The 26,000-nt window shown below is 37.4% G+C and overlaps 1 protein-coding gene across 2 annotated transcripts; it reads right to left on the bottom strand.

Annotated features, from left to right (window-relative positions):
• Nucleotides 1-7,908: 7,908 nt before the first annotated feature.
• On the bottom strand, nucleotides 7,909-24,141 carry LOC308685854 (uncharacterized protein). 2 transcript variants are annotated; one of them, XM_081357910.1, is made up of 7 exons: nucleotides 24,063-24,141; nucleotides 23,274-23,453; nucleotides 23,109-23,147; nucleotides 17,968-18,036; nucleotides 13,960-15,952; nucleotides 12,434-12,502; nucleotides 7,909-10,080 (listed from the first exon to the last, which is right to left on the bottom strand). In XM_081357910.1, the coding sequence occupies exons 2-7, from the start codon at nucleotides 23,304-23,306 to the stop codon at nucleotides 9,857-9,859; spliced, it is 2,427 nt and encodes an 808-aa protein (XP_081214036.1). In that variant the 5' UTR covers nucleotides 23,307-23,453; nucleotides 24,063-24,141; the 3' UTR covers nucleotides 7,909-9,856. The 2 variants fall into 2 exon arrangements, with proteins under 2 accessions (XP_081214036.1, XP_081214037.1); XM_081357911.1 differs by having other exon boundaries at nucleotides 23,781-24,136.
• Between the last annotated feature and the right edge of the window lie 1,859 nt (nucleotides 24,142-26,000).

Below are 26,000 nucleotides of genomic sequence, written 5' to 3'. Positions count from 1 at the left end.
TCGGACTTGGTGCTGAAACCCAAAGCACAGGACAATAGAGACACCAGAATAACAATATTCATGATTCTGAAGCTGAAAATTCAGATTTATTTTAGACGAATATGCTTTCACTGTCACTGACTAGATATATTTAAAATAATGTAGGACTTTTTACTGGTAACATCAGACATTTGGCATTATCAGGACACACACATATTCTCCCATTGCATTATTATACATTATTCAGCAGTAGTTTAATGTAGTACTGACACTAAAACTCTGAAAACTTGAATCTTTTCTCACACAGTATAATTTTATTTTGAGTGAACTATCCACAATACACATTGTTGCATTTTTGTATTCCGATATATTGTGACACGATATATTGTTACACCCCTATGAATTACTATTGTGTAAGAAACGTGCTACACAAATAAGCCAGAATTGCATTTCAAAATGTCAAAGAATCAATTTAATAACCCTTTTCAACTAAAACCTTCCAGCCACACATATTCCAGAGTTATGCCTGATAGGGACAACCTGCGGGAATCATAAACGTGTTAAAATCACTTCAAAAGTCCAAATGTGCAGATATTCCTTTATCCAGCGAACAGGGAAAGTTTTCTAACATTCTGGCAGGGTTACGAACAAATGTTCTTCCAGTAACACTTATACAATGTTTGTTCAAAGTTATCTGGTCTATGATAATGTTCTCAAAACTTTAACATAACATTATCTATACATCGTTCGTGGAACATTATTTTCTGAAATGTTTTAGCTGTAACATTTTTTAAATGTTACTATTTATTTTAGAACATTCAGAAAGTATTCAAAACATTCCCATAACATTTGCAAAACTATCGCATACCCAAAAAAAAAACGTTTTTTACAACTTTTAAAAACTGGTTGTTTTGAAAGTTCAGAGAAATAATGCTTTCATAACTTAACGGGAAACATTAAGATCCTGTATTTTCTGCTGGATCTGTCAGCTGCTTTTGACAGTTTTGACACAGATAACCACCAGATTCTCCTGTTGACCCACATGACTCGGGGCATCTCAGGAACCGCACACCAATAGTGCCCGTCTTTCCTCTCAGGTACTGTAGGCGAGGGGTGTCTGGAGTGCCTCAGGGCTCCGTGCTGGGACCACTTCTCTTCTCCGTCAACATGACATCATTAGGATCTGTCATTCAGAAACATGGCTTTTCTTATCACTGCTACGCTGATGACACACAACTCTACCTCTCATTCCAGCCGGATGATGCTCGCATCTCAGCCTGCCTGATGCAGAACCACCATCATCAACTCAGCCTTGCAAAGACAGAGCTCCTTGTGGTCTCGGCCAACCCAACACCACACCGCAACTTCTCCACTCAGCTTGGTTTGTCATCCAGAACTCCATCCAGGAACCTTGGAGTTGTGATTGATGATCAGTTGAACTTCCCAGACCACATTGCTCGAAATGCCTGGTCCTGCAGGTTTGCCTCATACAACATTAGGAAGATCAGGCTCTTCCTATCGAATATCGAGTATTACTTCATCGGAATGGTACGAAACTTGATAAAGGTTTTGGTCACACTTGTTGTTTGAACACATACACACACACACACACAAATCATGGACATGATTCAAAAGGTTAAATGGTTCTGAGAAAAAAAAAAAAAGCATTCAAGATCTGACAGATTAAATTGGAAATTGAATTTTCAGGTCTGTGCTCCAAAAGTGAATAAATGTTTTATAACTAGTGCATAGATATGTTTTAGTACCATAAAATCCCATAAAAAAAAATCAGTTTGGACTGTCACACCAGGAGCACCAAATCTGCAAAGGAATGATCAATTTAGTGATTACTTTTGGCATCCAATTTCTCTTAATTTGTTTTTAATATGCTTATCTATAGTGATGTAATATAGATAACATACAACATAAAAGTAAAGGTCAATATAAAAGTCACAGCTCATGTTCAGCATCATTTCTCAATGATTTCCAGTTGCATAATGACAATGTAAGAGTTGACAGCTCTCATAGTTTGATTTGTTTCTTGTATTTCATGCTGCATAAATTGTGATCATGACTTACAGTCACCGTTGATCATTGTTACATTATGAACTGCAGTAATATACAATAATGCCCATCTCCTTGATCACTTTAGGTCTAGTGCTCATTATTCTTAATTTGTTCTAAATACGTCACTTTGGCAATTCCTTTTATTCACAAAATTTGACATGTAAAGACTGGTGTCTGGACTACGGACAGAATGACCCTCAAGCTGAATGATAGTGAATGAGAGCTACTCTACCGATATACACACGTCACTGTGGAGATTCATACGGTTTGGGTATAAACAGGTCTGTTGCCAAGCAACATAGCCCCCAGTTATGGACATTTTGTCTCATAAAATCCACACAAATGAGCTATTGAGAGCCTAAGCGATACACATGTGAGATTCTGTTCGTTTGTATGGTTGTTTACATGGTTACAAGCAGTTTAAGTGTAGCTTTGACCCTTCAACAGAATGGCAATATGATTAGAAAAAGTGAGTTTTACGTTGCATTACTGTAAAAAGTGCTTTTTCACACTGGTGAGACTGAGACATGTTTTATTAGGTCATCTTTTCCCCTGAAACCGAGATTAATGGCACTCAGTCTTCAACAACTCTCTTAAATAGGCATACATGTGGAAAAGAGCCCAAATGTTTTTTACATGTCAGCAAAAAATAATGAAGAATAGATCATTTATAAACTGTCTTTATTGAACTGGAGTGATTTCTAACTTTAAAATTACTGTAGCTATTAGTTGACTTAATCCGTCTAACAATGCCCAACAAGAGAATTATACTTGACGCTTGTTTAAAAAAAAAAAAAAAAAAAAAAATTATTTGCCTTTATCCATTAATGTATAATTGTATTTTCTTTATTCATAATTGCATGGTGGAGATAGATCACAACTGTGGGACAGTCAATAAATTTCAACAAATATTGATATGGTTCATGTTTATTTCCATCTTTCTTTAGATTATCAGTGTAATCATTTTATGATGGATATCTCTATTTTAAAGGTACCGTATGTAGGATTGTGGACAAAACTGGTACTGCAATCACTTTAAAAATACTGTAGAGCCGTGTATCCCCTCCCCCTCCCCCCTGACTCGAGGTTGCCAGATAAGCTGCAGGATTCAGCAGAAACGTAGGCTGCTTCAATGAGCTTCCAATGGCAAGTGATGACGAGACGTACACAGTAAGTTTTTTTTTTCTGTTAATTGTGTTTATGCTTTATGAGAGATATTTTGATGAGTAATTACTTATTTTAAAAAATTACTAATTGTTGAGGTGCTGGGGCCATAATAGCTGAAGAGATAAGCGTTTTTGATTTGATATTTAATTTGATTTGATTTCTTTATTTTGAACATATAAATACAATTACAATTCAAAAAAAATCTGAGAAAAAAAAAAGGATAATAGTAAAAGAAAACAAAAAAACATATAGACTTAAACAACAAAATAATACTTCCTTAATTTTCAATACGAAAAAAAAAACCTTGATTTACAAGTGCTAAAGTTTTTGTCATATTATAGGCTAAAAACAGAATAAACATTTGCCACAGAAATTATAACACGGGACAAATTCAATATCACCAATGGCTATCACAGGGTTGTTTTCAGTCCCATCAGAAAATATTGTTAGAGTAACTAATAAATTACATTAGCAATGGTCATACAGGTCAACTTGCAGCATGTGTAACTTAGTCCACGATATACGTGAAGAACGAATGACGAATAATTTTTTCTGAGGTAAAGTTAGGCTTGTCTCAATTACGTTTCAAATTGCCATAATGGTCGTGCTAATGTTTTCATCAGCGTCTCAGCATAATGACAGAGAAACGGGCTCCTATAATGCATTGCAAATGCATACGTCCATGTGAGCTAACGTTACGTTGCTTGAACACGCATAACTTTGTTCGACTGTCATGAATATATGAAATGTCCATTGACATCCAGTACAAGTTAGCCAAGCATAGATGAATCTTACCTGTCTAGGAGAAAATTAGCAACGTTGGCGTCTGTGTTCAAATTCTTCTCCGTTTTCAGCCGTCTCCATCTTTCAAAAGCATCTCCTATACAAATTCTGGTTTTATTTCGGACTTTGTCACAACGAATTTCTGAATTATAACGAGGTCTTTTTGATTTAGTAACGTTAGACATTTTTATCCGACTAGAGTTAGGGTAGGTTAGGTTAGAGCAAAGCTGGCAACCCGGATCCCGAAACACTACTGACTTCGTGATTGGTAGATAGGTGGAGGGAGGCGCTCAGGCCAAAACACAAAATGACAACATCAACATCAGTTGAGGGCTGCAAGTCCACTTTTTAAATGACAATATCCTAGCCATACTACTGTTGTCAGTGATATAAGTATTTGAAATGAACATGATTTCTTAATGTCTAGTGACACATCAGGGCAATTTTATGATTAATTGAAATAGATTTCTTACATACAGCTCCTTTAAGGGTCTTTCAACAAAGATAAAATAAATCTGATAAACAAAAATGTTTCTAAGATTGATGACATAATTTGAAAAAGAAAATGAGGGCCCAAAGGGTTTGGAGCATGTGTGTTGTTGACAAAGATAACTGTGTAATATAGTTAACATGATGCATATTTATGTGTTGTTCTTTACTTTGAAAATGTTGCCATATCACAATAAAACATTTATAGTACTTACAATACATAGTACACAACAGTAACGTTTTTCCATAGATTATATATAAATATATATATATATATATATATATTTTAAAACAATAAATAAAAAGGATTTTTTTTGAAGTTATATATTTAATAAAGTTCTGCACACCTGATTATATTGCCTGTGATTAATATTTAACACGTTTTGTACAGTGTGTCTTTTTGGTGTCGTTGTTCAGAAACCTGAACCAACAGAGACTATGGACTCAAGGATTTCAAGGCTGTAGTTTCTCCAGTGAACTGCCTCAGTAATGTTTTTGCAGAAACATGGTAAAATGAGTAGATGGCGACATCTTGAGTTCAGTGTTGAAAAACAAAATTGAGTTTGTGTGCTCCTCCCTCCTTTCATACCGCTTCCATTAGCACTAGCGAGTTGAAAACGTTGAAAAGCATGTTTGGTCTCTTTGTCTGCCTTATGCACGTTCATTAACCAAGGGTACAAGGTTTTGCTGGTTAGCATGACCCCATTATCCCTGCTTGTAGGCAGTAGCCTATACTTAAGGGCCGTTCACAACAAGAACGTTAACTAAAGTAACTAAATTAGCGATCGTTGTGTTTTTTCTTAGCGCTGCTCTGTCACTTTAAAATGTTCGAGCTCATTACAGCAGGATGGATTCTGATTGGCTGTCAATGTTTTTATCGTTCATTAGCAGGATAAATCGTTCTGGGGACTGGGGTGCGTTTCCCGAAAGCATCGTTGCCCAACTATGGTCGCAAGTTCATCGCAATGTCCATTGAACTCTATTGGTAACGACGGAACTTGCGACCATAGTTGGCCAACGATGCTTTCGGGAAACGCACCCCTGAAAGTGATTCCAACGATACCACTCTGTGCCGTTATCGTTATTGCTGTGGTGTGGACTATACCAGATATACTCCAATACTGAGAACGATTTTTAGCGTTATAGGCTATTTATCATTTGGTGTGAATGGGCCATTAGCTTCAAAGAGCATTTTTGTCCATGCAGTAATGGCCATTTAAAAATATCAGATTTTTGTTTTGCACACAATATTTAAATAAAAAATATTTCATCATATTATTACGTGGTTAGTCTGCGGCTGTACAGTCATCATTAGACTGAAAAATGCCAACTGTGTGGTAGGCTACTTACTTAGCACACACACTAAATCCATACTTACAACACTGTTTTAGAGCAGTGGCTATGTGTGGTATTAAAATTAACTTTCGGGAGCAAGACAATAAAATAAAAACATTTCCGTTCAGTTTATCCGAGAAGTCATACACATTCTGTGACAGTTTTGAATTCAAACCTGTGTTCCTTTGATAATTAAGTTGAATTCCTCTGTTGGGGAGAGGGATGTTTCTCTTAAACACTGTGGCAGATATACAGTAGTCTACTCTCATCTCTTAAACACTGTGGCAGATATACAGTACATACTCTCATCTCTTAAACACTGTGGCAGATATACAGTACATACTCTCATCTCTTAAACACTGTGGCAGATATACAGTAGGCATACTCTCGGCTCACACTACATTATGCAGTGGTGTGGCAGGATCTGCCAGAGTTAACGATGCCATATTGTCTGCTGAGCAAACTCTGAGAAAAATGTATCCTTGCAGACTTTCGTTGAGTCAAGAGTGGCTTAATTATTACAGATGCTTATTTCTGATCCCGAAAAAATATGGCGGGCTCTGACCCATCTTAGACCTGAGACTTGAATGATCACACTAACAAATCCTCTTGCTTGTTTGGCTGGGAGACTACCCTAGTGAAAAAAAGTATACTTTATTGTATTAGAAATATATTCCCTTTTTCAATAGTAGGCTACATTGCAAAGATACTAACAAAAATTTTACTATATTTAAATATATTAAAAATATATTAACAGCATCATGCTTTTACCTATTTTCACAATACAACTTTTAACACACTTTAAAAATAATTGCACTATAGTATATTTTCTAAAAATATATATTTTAGAAAAATATACTTGAAGTGAAAATTCAGTTTATTTTTTAAAAGTGTATTTATTTGCACCTAAAATATATTTTAGATATATTTTAACTGTGCGCTGGAAATGATCATTGTTACAATGCATTGAAAGTATACATTCAAAATACATCATAGTATAGAATAGTATTTTGTACAAATTATAGCTAAGTTTTATTTGACTTATAATGTACATTTGTTATTGAAGACAAAGTATGCAATTTGTAATATTTGGAATGAGCCAAGCTCATTGTAGTCCCTACCAGCTGTTTGTTGTAGGCCTAGTCCTTAAAAAACTATTTCTTTAAAAGATATCTCCCTTTGCTTTGAACTTTGAGCGTTGTAACTTTGCAGATGTTGTTTATGCTCAAACAGCAACATTACACACTAACTAAAGTTAGAAAAGTGAAATCATAGTCAACCACCCCTTTAAATAATGGAGACATACAGACTGCAGAGCGGTGGGTTCACAGGAGCAGGACTGAAAACCACTGCTCTAGCCCTCTGGATCAACAGTGCTGTATTGTCAGGGTAGTCAAGCATGGGCTGGGATGTCCTATGCAACGGCAGACAGGCTTTCAGCATCTGGCTGGATGTGGATAAAGTGTGGCATATGTCTGGTTCATCTAGTCCTCAGGTGCTTTCTCATCCTATCCAATTCTGTAGTCCAGGGAGTAAGAGTATCGAGCCATGTCTCAGGACCGAGCTCCTCCTTCAAGGACAGCAAGCCAAATTCGTGCAGATGAACTCATGAAAAAATTTACAATTGGAAAAAAGACAACGACTGAACTAAAAAACAGTCTGTGCTTGCAAAGATAATATGTCTGTACAAGTTTATTTTTTGTGTTTAGCCATTTTTCTCCACGTGTGTTGTAAGGTGAAATGTGTGATGGAGACAGCGCACACACACATCCCTGTTGTATTGGGAGCAACTTTATGATCCTTCCTTTCTAATGGTTCTAGAGTTCTGAAAAACATAGGGATACTAACCATATCTTTGTTATCTTACACACGACTTCAGATAATCTGAATCGATGACTTGACCATGCTAAATGGGGACTTCTGAAAAAATCATGTGATCGTGCCTGATCGGGACCTCATTTGCATGTTATTTGCATAAATCGCACAATTTCCCATTTGATTTGTGGGGACCTTGCAACATATTAGCAAAGTATATTGCTAATAACAAATGATATGCATTCATATTAAGTAAATCCTCAGATTTCATTTGTCCATTTGCCCTTAAAAAGAGTTTAATCTACAACTAAGCAGAATTAAAAGATACAGTAGCAGTACAAAACATCAGATCAGTTGTTCATACTGTAGATAATGTAGAGATGTAGTGAGGCCTGCAAATGGTGCTAGTGATGCAAAGTCTCACTCTTGCATAGCACACCCAGGCCCGGTTTCACAGACAGGGCTTAGATTAAGCCAGGATTAGGACTTTGTTCAATTAGGACATTTAAGTAGGGCTGGGTATCGAGTTTGATACTTTTTAGGCACTGAACGAAATGCCTCGATACCATTGAGTATCAAAAAACATCTTGTCGTTCGGTACAAAATTTTGATACCCAAGGGGTTAATCTCGCCAACGTCAGTGAGCCAGTAAGCATGCAGCATGATTGGCTGTGGCGAGGCATCAAGGAAAAACAGTAGTTTGTGCCGTTTACGCCCAGAGACATGGCTCACAAACATGACAAATAGGCATATAGAAAGCTTGAGATGTCTACTTTTAAACGAAACCAATTCAAATTGAAAACAAATACTCTCTATGTAATCCAAACGAAAGGTGCATTTCTCTCATAGGCACGCACACGTTCACGACACTGCAGAGATGACGAGTCAGCAAAGTCAACTTCATATTTGCAGCCAACACTGACTCAGAAAACACTAGTTTATTAATAAGCAATTAAAATGTCTCCTGGCTATTTTTCCCCGACACATTAATAATGATTATGCTACTTTTGCCAGTGCTTTGCAGCTAGCTTTATGCGTGTGCTTGAGCGCGAGGCATATATTACGCCCCCCAGTGGCCTATATAAGACATTGAATCTGTAAAAAAAAAAAGTCAACAAACTTTTGTTTTTAGGTAACGTAATGTTAAAACAGGTTTCATAAAATTGGTATTGAAAAAAGTATCGTCCAGGAACCGGTATCAAAGTCAAGGTATTGGTATCGATATCGAAAAACTTTTAACGATACCCAGCCCTACATTTATGTAATATTTATAAACATGCCTTAGAAAAAATATTACTGTTGTGCATCTTGAGACAAAACAATGGCACCGATATATTTTAAAACATGTCAGTGCAAGATGCTTCAGTTAAAATAGCTCAAACATGCATTGCAGTCTGGGACTAGCTTAAGCCTTGTCTGTGAAACCTAGTGTGGGCTAGTGTTGTCCATGTGGTCACCTTCACAACACAGAATATTTGGTTCGATTGACTGATGCTCCTATATTTGATAGGAATATCAGTGTGATTGAAGTGAAAGAAGCAATAAAAAAGTCATCTATTCTCTATTATATACAAACATTACTGTCTGGATATTGTCAAAACCATATCAAACCATCAAGTCTAACCTTTAAACCTTTCCACTTCAAACTAATCCTTCCTTAATTTGAATGATTCTTTAATAGTTTTTAACCACAACCAACCATCTGCTACTAATTCACCTGGTGTACTACCATGATAATAAATCTACTACTAACTAGTAATTGAACCTCAAAACATCAACTCACATTTAAATAGCTGAATTTAACTTTTAAGGAGTTCAACTTTACAAACGAACTCAGCAAATGAAGTTGCATGAACCTCAAAACAAACTATAGTTATACTAAAAAGTATACAAAATTGCAGGTAGAGACATACAAATATAAACAGAAACTAGGTCAAAACTCTAGCAAAACTTGTAGGACATTGAATTTTTGTATTACAATATGTGTTTTTTTGCCTCACACGTACCCTATTTGAAATGATGTTTACAGTATGTTTATGACTGATAAAGGCCACAAGATGAAAATTACTGGTCTAACAATAAAGTTGTTCAATATCCTACAAGTTTGGCTGGAGTTTTGACCGGTTTAGAAGAAGAGTGTGTATCTGTGGAACAACTTGGAACATGGAAAAAGGCAAATTATACAAAAACTGCCATGCTACCAGAGTTGGTAATCTTCATATTATTTGCACTGCAAACTCTTTTTATAAGCTGTAATGCGGTTATATATGAAGAATTTGAGGTTCTTCCAGTCCCGGTTCTTCAGAGCTTCTGGTTCAGCCTTTAAACACTTCTCACAGTCACTCTTTGCTGGTACAGTACAAGATGTGATGAAATGCATCATGTGCCTTTGCACCGCCTGCACCTCTGTCTGCTGCCAGGGTTTTTTCCTCTGGGTAGTTTTGCCTGAAAGTGGTCAGAAAAAATACATAAATAAAAGGACAAAGAATAGCGTTTGCTGAAGGTCTGAATCCTACGTCAATACAGTGTGTGCAGAATTATTAGGCATGTTGATTTTCTGATCATATATTATTTCCAGGAACATTTTGCCAATTCCAAACCATATTAAACTTAATAACTACTATTAATTTTCTATTTAATCATGTATAAGTGATATATAATTGTTCATGAAGGCTGGAAATGAAAAATGTCTTATTTTCAGGTGTGCAGAATTATTAGGCAAGTTTTCTATTATAGATAAAATAAGCCAAAAGATTTAACAAAGACTGAAAAGTCAAAAAATATTAAATCCCCATGAGAAGAATGCAAAACTAATGCAATACTAGAGATTACAGTTAAGGCATGACCATTGGACAGTGAAATGCTCATTGGGTCAGCAGGGTCAGACAAAAACAGGTGGAGAAGAAAAAACACATGTTAACTGCAAAAGAATGAAACATTAAGGTGAAGAATTAAGTGTGAAACCATCGGGAACCCTTTAGTCTCCAGCGCCACCATTTTCCAGAACTGCAACCTACCTGGAGTCTCCAGAAGAGCAAGGTGTCAGGGTCTTAGAGACTTGGGTTAGGCAAAGAATCCTAAAAAATGACCCCCTCTTAATAAGAATCACAAGCTGAAGAGTAGTAAAATACATGAAGTCTGTTTTTTTATAGGCTTTATAGACAGACAGATTGAGAGTGACTCTTGAAGGGCCAGCACCACATCCTCTTCTACCACTGTTTGAAGAATTCATCTTCCAGAATACATTTTAATACGTTTTGTGAGTTTATTTTTAGTCCATCTCCTACCCTGAAGTCCGTTTTGCAGAGATGGACTAAAAATTAACTCCCAAAACGTATTAAAATGTATTCTGGAAGATGAATTCTTCAAACAGTGGTAGAAGAGGATGTGTTGCTGGTCCTTCAAGAGTCACTCTCAATCTGTCTGTCTATAAAGCCTATAAAAAAACAGACTTCATGTATTTTACTACTCTTCAGCTTGTGATTCTTATTAAGAGGGGGTCATTTTTTAGGATTCTTTACCTAACCTAAGTCTCTGAGACCCTGACACCTTGCTCTTCTGGAGACTCCAGGTAGGTTGCAGTTCTGGAAAATGGTGGCGCTGGAGACTAAAGGGTTCCCGATGGTTTCACACTTAATTCTTCACCTTAATTTTTCATTCTTTTGCAGTTAACATGTGTTTTTTCTTCTCCACCTGTTTTTGTCTGACCCTGCTGACCCAATGAGCATTTCACTGTCCAATGGTCATGCCTTAACTGTAATCTCTAGTATTGCATTAGTTTTGCATTCTTCTCATGGGGATTTAATAATTTTTGACTTTTCAGTCTTTGTTAAATCTCATTTTTGGCTTATTTTATCTGTAAAAGAAAACTTGCCTAATAATTCTGCACACCTGAAAATAAGACATTTTTCATTTCCAGCCTTCATGAACAATTATATATATCACTTATACATGATTAAATAGAAAATTAATAGTAGTTATTAAGTTTAATATGGTTTGGAATTGGCAAAATGTTCCTGGAAATAAAATATGATCAGAAAATCAACGTGCCTAATAATTCTGCACACACTGTATTTATTCGCAAAACTGCAATGGAAACAGTTTTCAGGTCACCTGGCGTATATGGCGCGGTATGTTTGGTCAGAAGACAAGACATTAAACTCATAAAAGACAAAAGAATTATGGGAATACTGGATTCTAAGCAACAAAGAAATGCCACAATCAAGACCTCGAAGCAGAAATGAGGGAGAAACACCCAGAAACACCTCATATGTGGCGCTCACAAGTATAAGGGGATTTCCTCTCCATTAATGCTGGGATAACACACCTACGTCTCCTTCCATTAATAATAATGGCTAGTGCGGTTGCTGGGATATATGTGAACCTAGCGACATCCGTTGCCATAGGAATGACTTATCGCGAGAGGAAAAAAATGACATTTTAGTCGCATAACATCAGTTAATGGAAACATCGTCATTGCGCAATATTTTTTGTCGACATTTAGAAAATAATCGCAAAAGTTTTGCGCAAAACTGTAATGGAAAAGCGGCTAGTGAAACACTGATTTCTAGACTCTGTCCATTGGACTGAATGGATAATTGGGGAAATGATAATTTGCTATAAGCACACTGAACTGTCTTCAAAAAGAAATGGTTAAATCCGATCACTTTTTATACATTCATTCATTTCCCAACATTTTTGGATTAATTACATAAATCCATCAACGAATTATATAAGACATAGCAACAGTAATCATTTCAAATGACAGTAAAGCTACTTGACGTTGAGTAATACAAACCATAAACAGTAGATGAACAGTGTCCCTCCTGTATGTGCCCGTCTTCCTCATCACAGTTCACAACTTTTTCTGTGGAGGTCATACAAAGCACAGATTCACAACGGGATTAAGCAGAAAGTGGTGAACACAATAAAACCAACAACAATAAGACAAATGGTAACACTTTACAATAAGGTTCACAAGTTAACAACCTTAGTTAACATGAAGTAAGAATGAACAGTACTTCTGCAGCATGAATTAATCTTCATTTACTAATTAGTCCAGTCATTTTATGAAAAAAGGTTGAACAAATTGCAACAGAAGCAAACTCAACTGATTTTGTATCCTCAATATATCCTGAGTAAGGAAAAAAAAGCCCCGAAGAATCCCATTAGGGGAAAGTTTAGAAAAAGACCCAAATATTCATACGCCTATTCATTATTTTTCTCACGTGAATAGGGTAAAAATTTTAACCTTTAGATATCAACATGAAAATTACTGAGTTGATTACTGACATCAAGACAAACAAAAAATGTATTACAAGTTTTTTGAAATGGTTTGTTAACATGGGCAAACGGTGCATAATCTAATTACGTATGTGCTAATTTGCATAAATACCACAACAGATCTAAACATTGGGTATAGCCAGGTGAAAATGTCTTGTTGAATCTTGCTGACACATAACAGTAAAATACTTAATGTTAAGGTCTGAATGGAACCCATTTAGGCTACCCATGAACATTAATACATAGAGGCAGGAAGAAGTACTTTAAACCAGCCTTTATTAATTATTATTGCAGAGATGGGGTTTGGGTCCGTGGGACTGTTTCTGGGGATTCACTTTTTATTTTACTTTTTGTCTTCTGCATTCTCCTTACCATTGTCTCGTTCTTCCCACAGACTCGTCCCCCAGAAACAGTCCCACGGACCCAGCCCCAAACCCCATCTCTGCAATAATAATGAATAAAGGCTGGTATCTAAAGTACTTCTTCCTGTTTAGATCTGTTGTGGTATTTATGCAAATTAGCACATACGTAATTAGATTATGCACCGTTTGTCCATGTTAACAAACAATTAAAAAAAAACTTGTAATACATTTTTTGTTTGTCTTGTAATCAACTCAGTAATTGTCATGTTGATATCTAAAGGTTACAATTTTTACCCTATTCACGTGAGTAACAGAATGAATAGGCTATATATATTTGGGTCTTTTTCGAAACTTTCCCCTAATGGGATTCTTCAGGACTTTTTTTTCCTTATTCAGGACATATTGAGGATACAAAATCAGTTGAGTTTGCTTCTGTTGCAATTTGTTCAAGGTTGACCCCCATTTTGGCTTAAAATGACTGGACGAAGTACGTTATTAATATCAAAAACATTAGTTTAATACACCGTGAATTAAAATGAACAAACAATGGACAGCTGTATTTTAATTAACTAACATTAATAAATACTGTAACAAATGTATTGCTTATTGTTAGTTAATACATTAACTAATGTTAACTAATGAACCTTATTGTAAAGTTTTACCAAATAAATGAACACACCGTCAGGATCGATCCCAATTTCGTCCCAGTTCTTGCCATGGAACTCAGCTAATCGTCCTTGCTCGAGAGCCATTAAAACTTTGCTGATCTTGGCCAGATGCAGGGTCTTCTCAGGGAGTCGGCAGAACTCACGATGCATTATTATGTAATGTCCAAGAAAGTTGGCGAGCTGCTCCATCTCTGTGTCGGTCATATTCAGCACTGTTGAAAGGGTTGCGGCTTGCTTTCGCAGTCTGGTAGATGTCAGTGACTTGGGAAACTTTGCACCACATGCTTTCGCAAAGCCACGGAGGCAGTCTGACCCTTGGAGATGCGTCACGGCTTCTGGCCTTGCAAACAGAAACCCGTTGTCTTTCAGAACCCCGCAAGCCTCTCTCTGCTGAACCAGAAGTTCTAAGGCACTCAACATGTTTGGAGTCAGAAGGATTGGAACGGGCCAACCATGCGTTCCTCTGGTGACGACCATTGAGAAGTTTCTGCAGAGTATTTTTTCCACTTCGGAGAGCGCCCAGCCCACATCCACGTGCGGATCAAAAGTGTCTCTTGATAAAAATGCAGACAAAGGCACGTTCGCCACCTCTCCTTCCCGGCGCCGGTTAAAGAGGATCACCTGTGCCAGACACACCTTCGCCAGCTCCACCCAGGCTTTAGCAGAGGGACTTTCAGAGAGGCAGCTGCTCCACTTCTCTTGCACTTGACTGAGATACGTATGCATTTTCTGGACGTCTTCAGTGAAGGGCATGATAGTGGGCACATTACTCTTTGCTTCCCTGATGTTCCTCAACGCAGTCGCCGAGATCATCTCGTTCCACTTCTCCTCGTGGATCTCTTGAAACTCACTGGCATTCTTCACAAGCTCTTTGTTGTTCGAGAGTAAACCCTGAGCTTTCAAGACTTTGTTTACTTTAACTAGGGAATTTCCAAGCTTGGTGGCGAGCGTTGGAATCAAGAACTTGTCAGATTCAATGTCATACCCACATGTGTACTTGACAGCTTTGACAGTCTCCATGTACCTCTTTGGATTCACACAATCTTTAATTGTTTTTAAGGTGGTGACTCTCCTAGCGTTATCAAGCAGCCTTCCCAACTCTCGCATCTTCTCTCGCACGCCCTGTTTATTCTTGGCTGATATCCCACCTTTGTTTAACAAGTGCTGTCCAAAATCAACAATTACTTTGTCATTTTTGATTATATCCGTGATCGGGTCTGGAGTCATGGTAGTGATTACTCCCCACAGTTGTTTAGTTATGTTTGAAGGCACAGGCCCTGTGTATCTACACAAAGACTGAACGCGGTACTTTCCTGGTTTGGGGGCGACTGAGCGAGGTTTGAGTCTACAATAACGCATATGTCGCCAAAGGACCTTTCTTATAAAAAGCCCTTGACAGTACACACAGTGCATGAAGTCATCAGCCTGCGCTTCTTTAGGTGGCCGTTTAAATGGCACCAGTTCCCCCTTTCCTGATTTCACAACAGCAGCATTGTGAGCATAGTTTCCTCTGTTGCGAATATAATCTAGCAGTTTTCTTCTCTCTTTGGATCCCTTCGGAAAGCTTAGAGCTTTAGCCACATCAGATTTCTTTTTATGTGAACCTTCTAGATGCCTTGCCATCTTAGCATAAGGCTTCCGGCAATACAAGCAGTAATGTCTCTTGTCGTACACTCTGCTGCCTCCTCTTTTCTGGTACGCACTAACAACTATGCCGTCTTTAGGGTTCTGACTCGAGCAGGGCTCTTCTGCTGTCCCAGACGCTTCAGACGTCAGACTGTGCCTATCAAAGGTCATTTTGTCAGACGCTGTCTCGCAGACGGGGGAACTCGCTGAGCCAGATTCATCAACATCCATTTCATCAAGAAGCTGAAGTTTCGTCTGGTCTGGGATGAGGTTATCATCACTGTCAGTTTCGGAAAAGATATCTGAGATGTCGGAATCTGAACTCTCTGATGTAGAATCATAGAGATCATAAGAATCTTGAAGATCCATGTCTTTCATCTAAAAAAGAATTAAATAAATTAGAAACATATAGAACTGTCACAATTATTTAATTAATTGATCAGCAAATTAACAGAAATAAATTTGCAACTATTTGATCCTCCTTAACCGTTCAAGTAATTTTTCAATATTTTGGACAGTTGATCTGACAAAAAAAAAAAAAAGGAGATCTGATTAGAAATGTACTGAGTGCAATTTTCTTGGTCGATTCCCTTTTCTTTTTTTTTTTAAGTGTGACCTGTCGATACAGATTTTTGCCGATTACAATTTTCTTTACAGGAACTATAATTGACAGCATTTACAAACAAAAATCTACTTTTCTTCAATGCCAATTTTTTTCAATTTTTTTTTTTTTTATTTTGGTACTTGCGACTCTCGAGCTGTTTGAGAGGCGACTTGTATAGACCACTAATATGCACACGCTTTTGGTACGAGTGCGAAACCTGCAGGAATTAGTCAAATTATGTGCAATACAAGCACTATGTAACTGGAGCGAATGAGACGAGTGAGTGAGAGGCAGCTGGTGTGTGTCACTGCGAGATCCAGCAAATGATGCTATTCCGAGCATGATTTCCGTCCCTGGACGGTCGATCGGTGCATCTCTACATCTGATAAAATCATTTCGGCCTTAAACTAAAGGTGACGCAAATTTGAAAGATCCTCTGATATTTTATAGTCCAAATGATTTATCACTTAAAGGGTCATGAAACCCTTTGTGAAGAGATTTGTACAGGCTGCACATCACTGAAAACACTAAAAGCACTCATAAATTTAATGAACAAGTGGAAATTGGCTATTTTTGTGTTTTCTGAGCAATTTTGTTCTTCCGGGTTGAAAAGCAAAGTTGAAGCAACTTCAATGCATAATACAGTGATTGCATCAGCCGGTTCTGAGTGTTTCTCTGCATTTACTCATGAGAATGAACTCTTTTAACCCAATCACTGCGCTGGATTACGCATGAGATCACATTACAGCGGAGAACTCAAACAACATGTAACAACAACGCGCATGAGAGCGGTTTCTGCGCGGAACGCCGCTATGAGTTTAACAACGCTCGCAACGCGGATCATATAGATCATATCCGGACCGGAGCGAGCGCGTTTCAAGTTTTTATGGACATATTTCATATACTCTAGTGCTCTAAACATGAAACAGCAGCGTGTGTGTCTTCATCACGTCTTCAAAGGAAATGTGTGCAAATAAGGACACTGATACAGCCGCACGTCTGCAATGACACGAGAGTTATTCTGATACACAAGACAATGATGTAGACCGAAAATACAAAGAAAAATGGACAAAAAAGTGATTATTCCTTTAATTTTAGCGCAATTTTCCACCGGACAAATTGCGATTGTTAACTCATGATTTCTGTTCTGTGCGTCTGTGCGCACCAATCTTGCACTTCTATCTACTCCTCAACCAGACCACCTAGAGACTTCGGGTTTTCGGCATTATGTTAAGGAAGGCCTAATCTCGGGAACGCACAAAAAAAATCCAGGAAAAGATTTACTATCTCTTAGTGTTGTGATCCCATGAGGTGAGAAAATTGCACTAAACACTCACCGAGTTTTTATTACTTGTTTCTGTTTAACTGACGCGTGTCGTTTGTTCAGAGAGTGAAGTGCTCGTGAATGTAATGAAAATATCATTATACCTTTTAAATGTTCTTCCACGTTTCTCCCTCTTTCTTTAAAGTTTGTTATCATATAGATGTTCTCAACTCTGTGCTCATATTTTAATATTCCTGTGTCTGTATAAGGAGTGTGTTGCAGGTCTGTGTTTTATTGATTGTTGTCTCTCCTATTCCCAGTTCTCCGCAGCTTTACACGCCCATTTCTTGAGACTTTTTCAACTCATAGGTGTGAACGACCAGGCTAAAACAGCGGGGGTTTCCTGACACTTTAAGAATACAATTCACTGAGTAATTGATAATGAGAATAAATGCTGTTTGCAGCTCTAAGCACAATCCCAGTTCAGATCAAAATGGCATTTTTGACTTTGACTTGAGAACTTACCACGCTATTTCCAGTCAACCTCAGCCTTGGTACAAAAATCTCATTTTCATTTCGGAACTGCGACACAATCTGTAAACAAAAATCAAAAGTATAAACAACATTTTGCATGTATTTGAAGTCGAAAAAGACTTAATCAACCTCTGTCTGGACCAGTGTTGTGTGTAACTCATTACAAGTAACTTGAGTTACGTAATCAGATTACTTTTTCAAGTAATTAGTAAAGTAACGCATTACCCATAAAATTTACAACTAAATATCTGAGTTACTTTTTCTAATAAGTAACGCAAGTTACTTTGTTTTCCCCTTTATTGACAGCTCTCCTGTCCTCATGTTGAGACAAACCTAAACATAACAAAAGTTTTTATTTTTATGTTTAATCCCACTTTATTGACCAAAGTACTTGCTTCTGATCTTTGATTTTTTAGTTAAACCATAAGCAAAAATGACCATAGATTTGTTGGTAAAGTAAGTGTTAAAAAAAATTCTCCTGCATCCTCTTCTTCTGTTACCCAGAACAGCATCAGCTGAAAGGTTTGTTTGAGCGGCGCCCTCTACTGTACACTACTGTTCTCTACTGTACACTACTGTATTCTACTGTACTCTACTGTACAGGAGTAAATCTGTATTTCCTTCAGTCTGAGGCTTATTATTTCACTTTTGGTGTGAAAGGGTCTTTACATTTGACCAAAAATATAACTTTTTTGGTATAAAAAACAAGACCAGCCCAGGTGAAAAAAAGTAACGCAAAAATAACGCAACGCATTACTTTTCTAAAAAAGTAACTAAGAAACGCAATTAGTTACTTGTTAAGGGAGTAACGCAATATTGTAATGCATTACTTTTCAAAGTAACTTTCCCCAACACTGGTCTGGACACACATTTGAATAAAACAGACTCTACTGGGGTTTTATGTAATAGGTGTTTGTGGGGACCAGTTTCGTCCAATTCTTTACAGTTGGTACTCAGACACTATGAGCTGCATGATTACTCATTAAAAGATCTCAATTCAAACACTCTTATTCATAAATAACAATGATTCTGCCATGTCTATTAAACATTTGACCGCACGATTCTGAATAAATTGAGATTTCTTTTTTTGAGATCATGATTCTCCCACGATTCTGAATAGACAACTAAACTAAATACACGTCATTAAGCTTTTGACAAAAGTATAGCACAATCTATATTTGACACAGAATATATATAAGAACACATTTTCAATGACCACACACTGTACACCCCACCCTACACATTTTTATTACACACAGGATGTTCGGGTCTGTACAATATAAACACCATTATGACTATGGAAGGTCCTCACAAAGATAGTAAATGTGTGTGTGTGTGTCTGTGTATGTTATGAATCCTCACAGCAGATGTGTCGTTCTAACAATCTGTATTTGTCTTCATCTAACCGTGTGTGTAAGAAGGGCGTTTTTTTACACCTATGGAGAGTCCCCGTAAACATATCCAAGAGAGAGTGTGTGTGCGTGTGTGAGAGAGAGATTGCGTGTAAGTGTGAGTTTTGTGTTTCTACCCCTGCCGTTCCCACACAGGGTTTGCAATTCTTAAATGTGATCTAACAAAGGTAAAGAGAAAATCTTAACCATATATGCAGTTTATATTGCTTGTAATTGTGATTAAGTAAACATCGGTTGAGTATTTTAACATAAAATTGTTTTTTGATTGTGTTGAATTAAGGCCTGTTCACACCGGGACGAATTTCGCCTCGTGACTAAACAAAGGGCGCCAATGTGAGTGTGCACACCGACGCGAAAAACGCCACGCGTAAAAGCGTCATTTTTAAAAAAACGCCTCAGGTTTTTTTGGTTTGACGCACCGCGTCAAAAACTATCCGACCAATGAGATTGGCGCTTTTGTTCACGTGTCTGGAGCTTCTGAAGTTACAGTAAAACACAACTTGGGGGCGCTCAAACACAAAACGGTCTTGCCGAGCACACATACGTAACGGCGAAGAAGATATATGCCGAGTAGCGTCTAAACCGTCTAAACACTGCCGGGAAGAAATAAGACGAGGAAGATGCAAGGCAAGATGAATGTAGAGCTGCTGGTCTCGTTGGTGTCGGAACATAAAGAACTATGACAAACACGACAGCGACTACAAAAATCTTGATAAAAGAGAACTGTTATGGAGTGGTATTAAGCGCCATCTAATGTCAGGGAATGAATTTGCATGTTCACTCGGCTCATCGTCAGCGAAAATCGCTTGGGTGTGAACACAAAAAACGCGTTGAAAAACGCTGGTGAATAACGTGCGCCAATATTCGTCCCGGTGTGTACAGGCCTTTAAAAACCCAAAAATGCAGCGGGTCCATCAGACGCACGAACACTGGCTGAGTAACAAAACTATGAACACCACACAAGGGTTAAAAACATTTAACCAATTTTACTGATTTATCCAGTAATGAAGTCTTAATGAGTCATTGAATCATTCAATCACACTGAATTGTGAAAAGTAACAATTCAAATAATTAAATGTTTTAAATAGACTGCAGCAAATAGCATTTTGTCAGAACCTCAGTAAATTACATGTCATTTTGTTTAGTTGTCTATTCAGAATCAAGTAAAAAATAAAAGTAATAAATTAACGAAATTTCTCCAGAAGCGTGCAGCTCTATCAGACACTCGCTACGTTTACACAGACGCTTTTTGTTTCAATCAAAATGAAATCATTCTGATTGATGAATCCGAACATAGTGTTTACATGAGAGCTAAATAAAGCGATCGATTTTATGTGCGTGTTTATATGTGACAAGCTTCAAATCAGATTTGATCTTTTGACATGCGCACACTGCACAAATATACAGAGGTTCTCGCTGCCAACCATCGCTTCTTTTTCTCTGTTTTAAAAGCAGACTGAACCTACTTAACCTTATTAGGAAAGGTCCTGATCTGTGCTGCTTATATTTATCAAGCAAACGGCCCGTCCTGCGCCCAAAACAAGGCGTCTGCGTGAGAGGAACAGTTTTGAATGACACGCCAGTCATTTACTACACTATATTCGACAACAGCAACTTTCATCGTCACTGTAGTTAAAGTGTTATTGTTTAAATGGCTCATATGGGAAAATGACATTAATTAAGTGCTTTAATTGCATTATTATTAAGAGTTCATAAGAATGCCTACAAATACATTAAGCCTATCTCCGAAGCTAAACATAACCACTTAAAAATAAATAAATAAATAAATAAAGAATACTTTCTGTATGAATTACATACAAATGCTCACGATCACGTTGTTAAAAAACATCAGTACGGTTTAGGGGAAAAAATATAGTTTGTTCAGAATAAAACTCCCTATAAAACATGCAAACCAAATGTGTGTGTGTGTGTGTGCGTGTGAGAGTGTGCGTGCGTGTGTGTGTGAGAGAGTGTGGTTGTTTTTGTGATTTATGAGCACAGCAATTTGTATAATGGCATTGGTATTACACTGGTATTACAACGTGAACGTGATTTATGAGGATATTTCCTGAGTCCTCGTATTTCAAAGGGCTTTAAAAACATACTAAACAGTGTTTTATTAAAAATGTAAAAATGTATAAAGTTTTCTGTGATGGGTAGGTTAAGGGGTCGGGTTAGTGTGTGTAGTTTTAGGGGTCATGTTAGTGTAAGGGGAGAGAATATACAGTTTGTACAGTATAAACACCATTACGCTAATGGAATGTCCTCACAAGTATAGCTAATATACTTTTGTGTGTGTGTTCATGTTTTTCTATCCCGCTGGGGACTTCAACCTGAATGCACACAGACTCATGTGGACCCGTGGCACTGTGGAGACCTGAGGTCCCCATGAGGAAACAAGCTTATAAATCATACAGAATGAGTACAGAATGTAAAAATGCAGAATGGTTTCTGTGATGGGAAGGTTTAGGGGTCGGGTTAGTGTGTGTGTGTGTGTGTAGGTTTAGGGTTGGGTTAGTGTGTGTGTGTGTGTGTGTGTGTGTGTGTGTGTGTGTGTAGGTTTAGGGGTCAGGTTAGTGTAAGGGGAGAGAATATACAGTTTGTACAGTATAAACACCATTACATCTATGGAGAGTCCCCATTAACCACATATTCAAGAATGCGTGTGTGTGTGTGTGTGTGTGTGTGTGTGTGTGTGTGTGTGTGTGTGTGTGTGTGTGTGTGTGTGTGTGTGTGAGAGAGTGTGTGAGTGAGTGTGTGTGCTTAAAGAATTTGTAAACATTTTAATGAACACTGAATATGAATGGAATTGATGTCTAATAAAGGTTGGTTTAAAGCACTTAATGTCATTTTCCCGTTTCCCATGCCCTAATCTAAAGTGAGAAATATTTACTGTTAATAAGTTGTTAAAGCATTATCTAACTCTTTACATATAAGCTAATTAAACAACAATAATTTAATTACAGTGACAATGAATGGAGTACTCACTATTTGTATATAGTCTATCTATGTATTTGCTACAGTTTATAAACTATTAATTAACTTTGCAAATGATTTCTAAGTACTTTATTAAACTATACTAATTATAAAGTGTTAAGGCTAATTTACACTTCTACGCTGTAGGCTGTGCATCGGTTTTCATTTATACTTCTGCAACGTTGTTCGCGTCGACGAGCAAATTACACATGCAGACAGATCACGGCACTTCTTTGGTGATTGGTTCACTTCTAGCAGACCAATCACAGCGCTTGCGGCCCGTGTGGAATTGAAACGTTGTTACATTTTTGGAGAGGTGCACGTCAGGCTACGCCACAGCGTAGGTTCGACGCATACGTCTAAATTGACCCTTTACCCTTACAATCCACATTAAATTTAAATCGGATTTGACCAGTTTATTCTAATTAACGTGGTTACGTGTGACTTTTTATTCCGATTGTGCTACTAGTTCGATTACAAATGGATTATTAGGGTCCATATATACGCAGCTACTGACTGAAAGTGTTATGAGTGTCCAGAATACAGGTAGAATTAACCAAAAAACAAATCCATGTGAAGATTAAAATCAGCCCTAAATATTCCACTACCATTAACCTTCTGGATACATAACTTTAAACTGTTACGAGTACTAATTCTTACTCCATTACCATCAAAACAAACACAACGAAGAGAGACTGTAGGATGATTTGTGTGTGTGTGTGTGTGTGATGAAAATGAATGTACCTGGTGAGGAGAACTGTTTGGACCAGTAGCATCATCCATCTGTAAAAAATAAAAATAAAAAATAAAGTTTATAATGACAACATTAAAATAGTTCTTTTTATAGAGCTGTCTATTCCAAATAAACTGTATATTTGTTTATTGGACGCCTGGTTGGGCACGATGTACCTGCTGGTGAGTTTTTCTGCTGTGCACATCCATCTGAGCCTTTAGATCGCAGGACTTCCTTGAATTATTAACATTTAGATCACAAATATGAAATCCTCCTCCGTATGTTAGACCGTCTCATTTATCAACGCTCGGTTCGACCTTCGAAGGGATGCAGCGACACACACACACACACACACACTGAAAGCAAAATGACGAGAAAAAGGAAACACTTGAGAAACATATTAACACAGGGATGCAAACTTAGGAAGATTAAACAAAATGACACGCGAGGGCAGACACAAAAATCCCCCAGAAATCATAGATATGGACGGCCAAATTTGGTTAAAACATGACCAGAGCTTGCATGACAGCACTACAAAAACACAACGATAAACACTATCTATCTATCTATGTATGTATCTATCTATCGTCTTATTGCTGTGGTGTTTGTATGGGTGAGGGCTAATTTAACTGTAACCATCAGGACAAGATTGTTTATAGAGATTTAACGGGTTGTCGTCTTACCTTCAAGCCACACTGGCCGAATTTCTGTCCCCGGTGAATAATTCTCAAGTTTCAGCCCTCAGTTTAATAAATTGAGCAGTCTTGCTCCCTCAGAAAACACGCCGAAATGCTCTAGCATAGTAACGTTAACGCTCCAGTTTTGCCCCACAGCCCCGAACAACAGCGGCGGCTCGGCTAACTTAACGGATTGTTTCAACGGTATTTTTAGTTTTTTTAAACGACGCTTGGTTTTTTAACATTTGTATCGCTGGCTATCTGAGTAAGTTAAAACACAATACTTACATTTAAACGTGTAATTAGTGATGGGCGCTTTAAATCGACTTGAAGCTTCGAAACCTTTGCGAATCATTTGTTTCGAAACAGAGATTCGGAGTGCGTGCCACGTGACTACAGTAAACGAGGCTTCGTTGCGTCATTGCCTTTTCGACATTTCAGTGGTTCGCCGCTAGGGGTCGATCATCTCTTTGGCTTTGAACCCATTAACCAGTTTACCTGATCTCAGATAATTAATATTTTTAATCTGTAGACATTTTAATGCAATATTTGTATTATAAAAGGGAAGAGTTTTTGTTAATAGTCTTTTATTGGTCTGATTAACCAAGCTCTCCATAAAACAAACAAGAACAAGCCCTACAATATAATGAAATAGCACATATTATAAAGACATGGTATCAGATGATTTGTTAATTGCATTTCAATACAATTTCAATAAAACATTTTCAATTGGTTTGTGAAAGTTTTTTTATTGTGCAAGTTTTCGCTGCATTTGCGCTGTTCTGACCAGCAGGGGGCGCCAGCGCGTGGCGTTTCGAGAGATTCGAACCAGTGAATCATTTTGAAGCAATTGGTTCAATTGATTCAAAGATTCGAAATGCTTTGTTTCTCCGATCACTAGACGGGCACTGGGCGGAGTAAACACGAATTTTCAAGAGTTTCTTGTTCTGCTTTAAAGCGCCACTGAGAATAGTGCGTCCTCTCCTGATCACACAATTACACGTCAGTCTAGAAATAAGTTGAATTTAGAAAATAAATGTTCATCAATATACAACGGTTTACATATTGTGTTGTGTTTATGATGAGTGATATAATGATTTACAGAGAATTTCCCAAAGGTATCTCTGATAGCCTGAGATCCAAGTAAACGAGCCAACACTGAGCAGTATTTTTACTATAGGCCTACAGCTCTGAAAAAAATGCAAAATTTGCAGTTTCTCTGGATTAATAATTTTTTTATGTAGCCTATCTGTTTGCGTAAATTATTTTTATTTTTTAATTGTTCTACAAACTACTGACAACATTTCTTCCGAATAAAAATATTGTAATTTAGAGCATTTACATTATTTGCTGAAATCTCTCAGATTTAATCTAAAAGATTGTGTTACAAAGATGAACGAGTCTTTTTTTACAGTCTATGGTTTGGAACGACATCGGGGTGAGGGATTAATGGCAGAATATTAATTTTTGAGTGAACTATCCATTTAATTTGTGATAATTGTACTTTTAAATCCCTAACAATGCACTTATTCTGTACGTAATGTGTACACACTCTAATTTCATACTTCATTGTACTTAAAAAAAAATAGAAATCCTGCATGTAATTAATTTATGTACATCACTGTTGACCCTTCCCTTACCCCTTAAACAACCTATCCACCTCAATGGCAGCACAAGTGTTATAATACAACATCAACATGTTTTCATGTAAGCTGTTAAGACACCTAATATAAAGTGTGACCTCTTTTTCCTCTGAAACCTCTGTTGTTGCTTGAGATTCTGGCTCAGGACCGTTTGGACACAAAGCCTCTGGGATAGCTTAGGTTGAAAGAGGTAAAAATTGCACACATTGACTTTATGCAGTGTAGTGCGTTACATTAGTCTTAGGAAGTGGGAAATTCCAAGTTCCCATTTAACTGGAACGCTCCTCAATTCGGAGTTGTGATTGGGAAACTCAGGGGAAGCACAACAACCCCAACTTCAGAATCCAATATGGCTGCATCAACCACAGTGATATTAGTAATTATTATATAGCCTATAATAAATAGTGATAATTAGTAAACAGTAGTAATATTGGCTGCATCCGAAATCGCATACTCTCTTGAGTAGGTACTTATTTTGAATAAAAAAGTATGTCCTGTATAGTATGAATGTGTGCAGTATGAATGTAATCCGGATGTACTATAATCGCCATGTTGTCATTATCGTGTAGTTGTGTTGCTGCTG

Source organism: Scardinius erythrophthalmus (genome assembly GCF_964197995.2).
Source record: "Scardinius erythrophthalmus genome assembly, chromosome: 25".
Classification (NCBI taxonomy): domain Eukaryota; kingdom Metazoa; phylum Chordata; class Actinopteri; order Cypriniformes; family Leuciscidae; genus Scardinius; species Scardinius erythrophthalmus.
The sequence above is the reverse complement of the archived record's forward strand: the minus strand, read 5'-3'. Positions and strand labels throughout refer to the sequence as shown.

What these genes read in the sequence shown, in the direction of transcription:
- LOC308685854 (XM_081357910.1), bottom strand. Translation starts at nt 23,306, where the DNA reads ATGGATGTGCACAGCAGAAAAACTCACCAGCAG. An exon ending in GCAGAAAAACTCACCAGCAG is followed by an intron (nt 23,148 to 23,273) that starts GTACATCGTGCC and finishes TATTTTTTACAG; the next exon opens with ATGGATGATGCTACTGGTCC. An exon ending in CTGTTCATCTACTGTTTATG is followed by an intron (nt 10,081 to 12,433) that starts GTTTGTATTACT and finishes GACCACTTTCAG; the next exon opens with GCAAAACTACCCAGAGGAAA.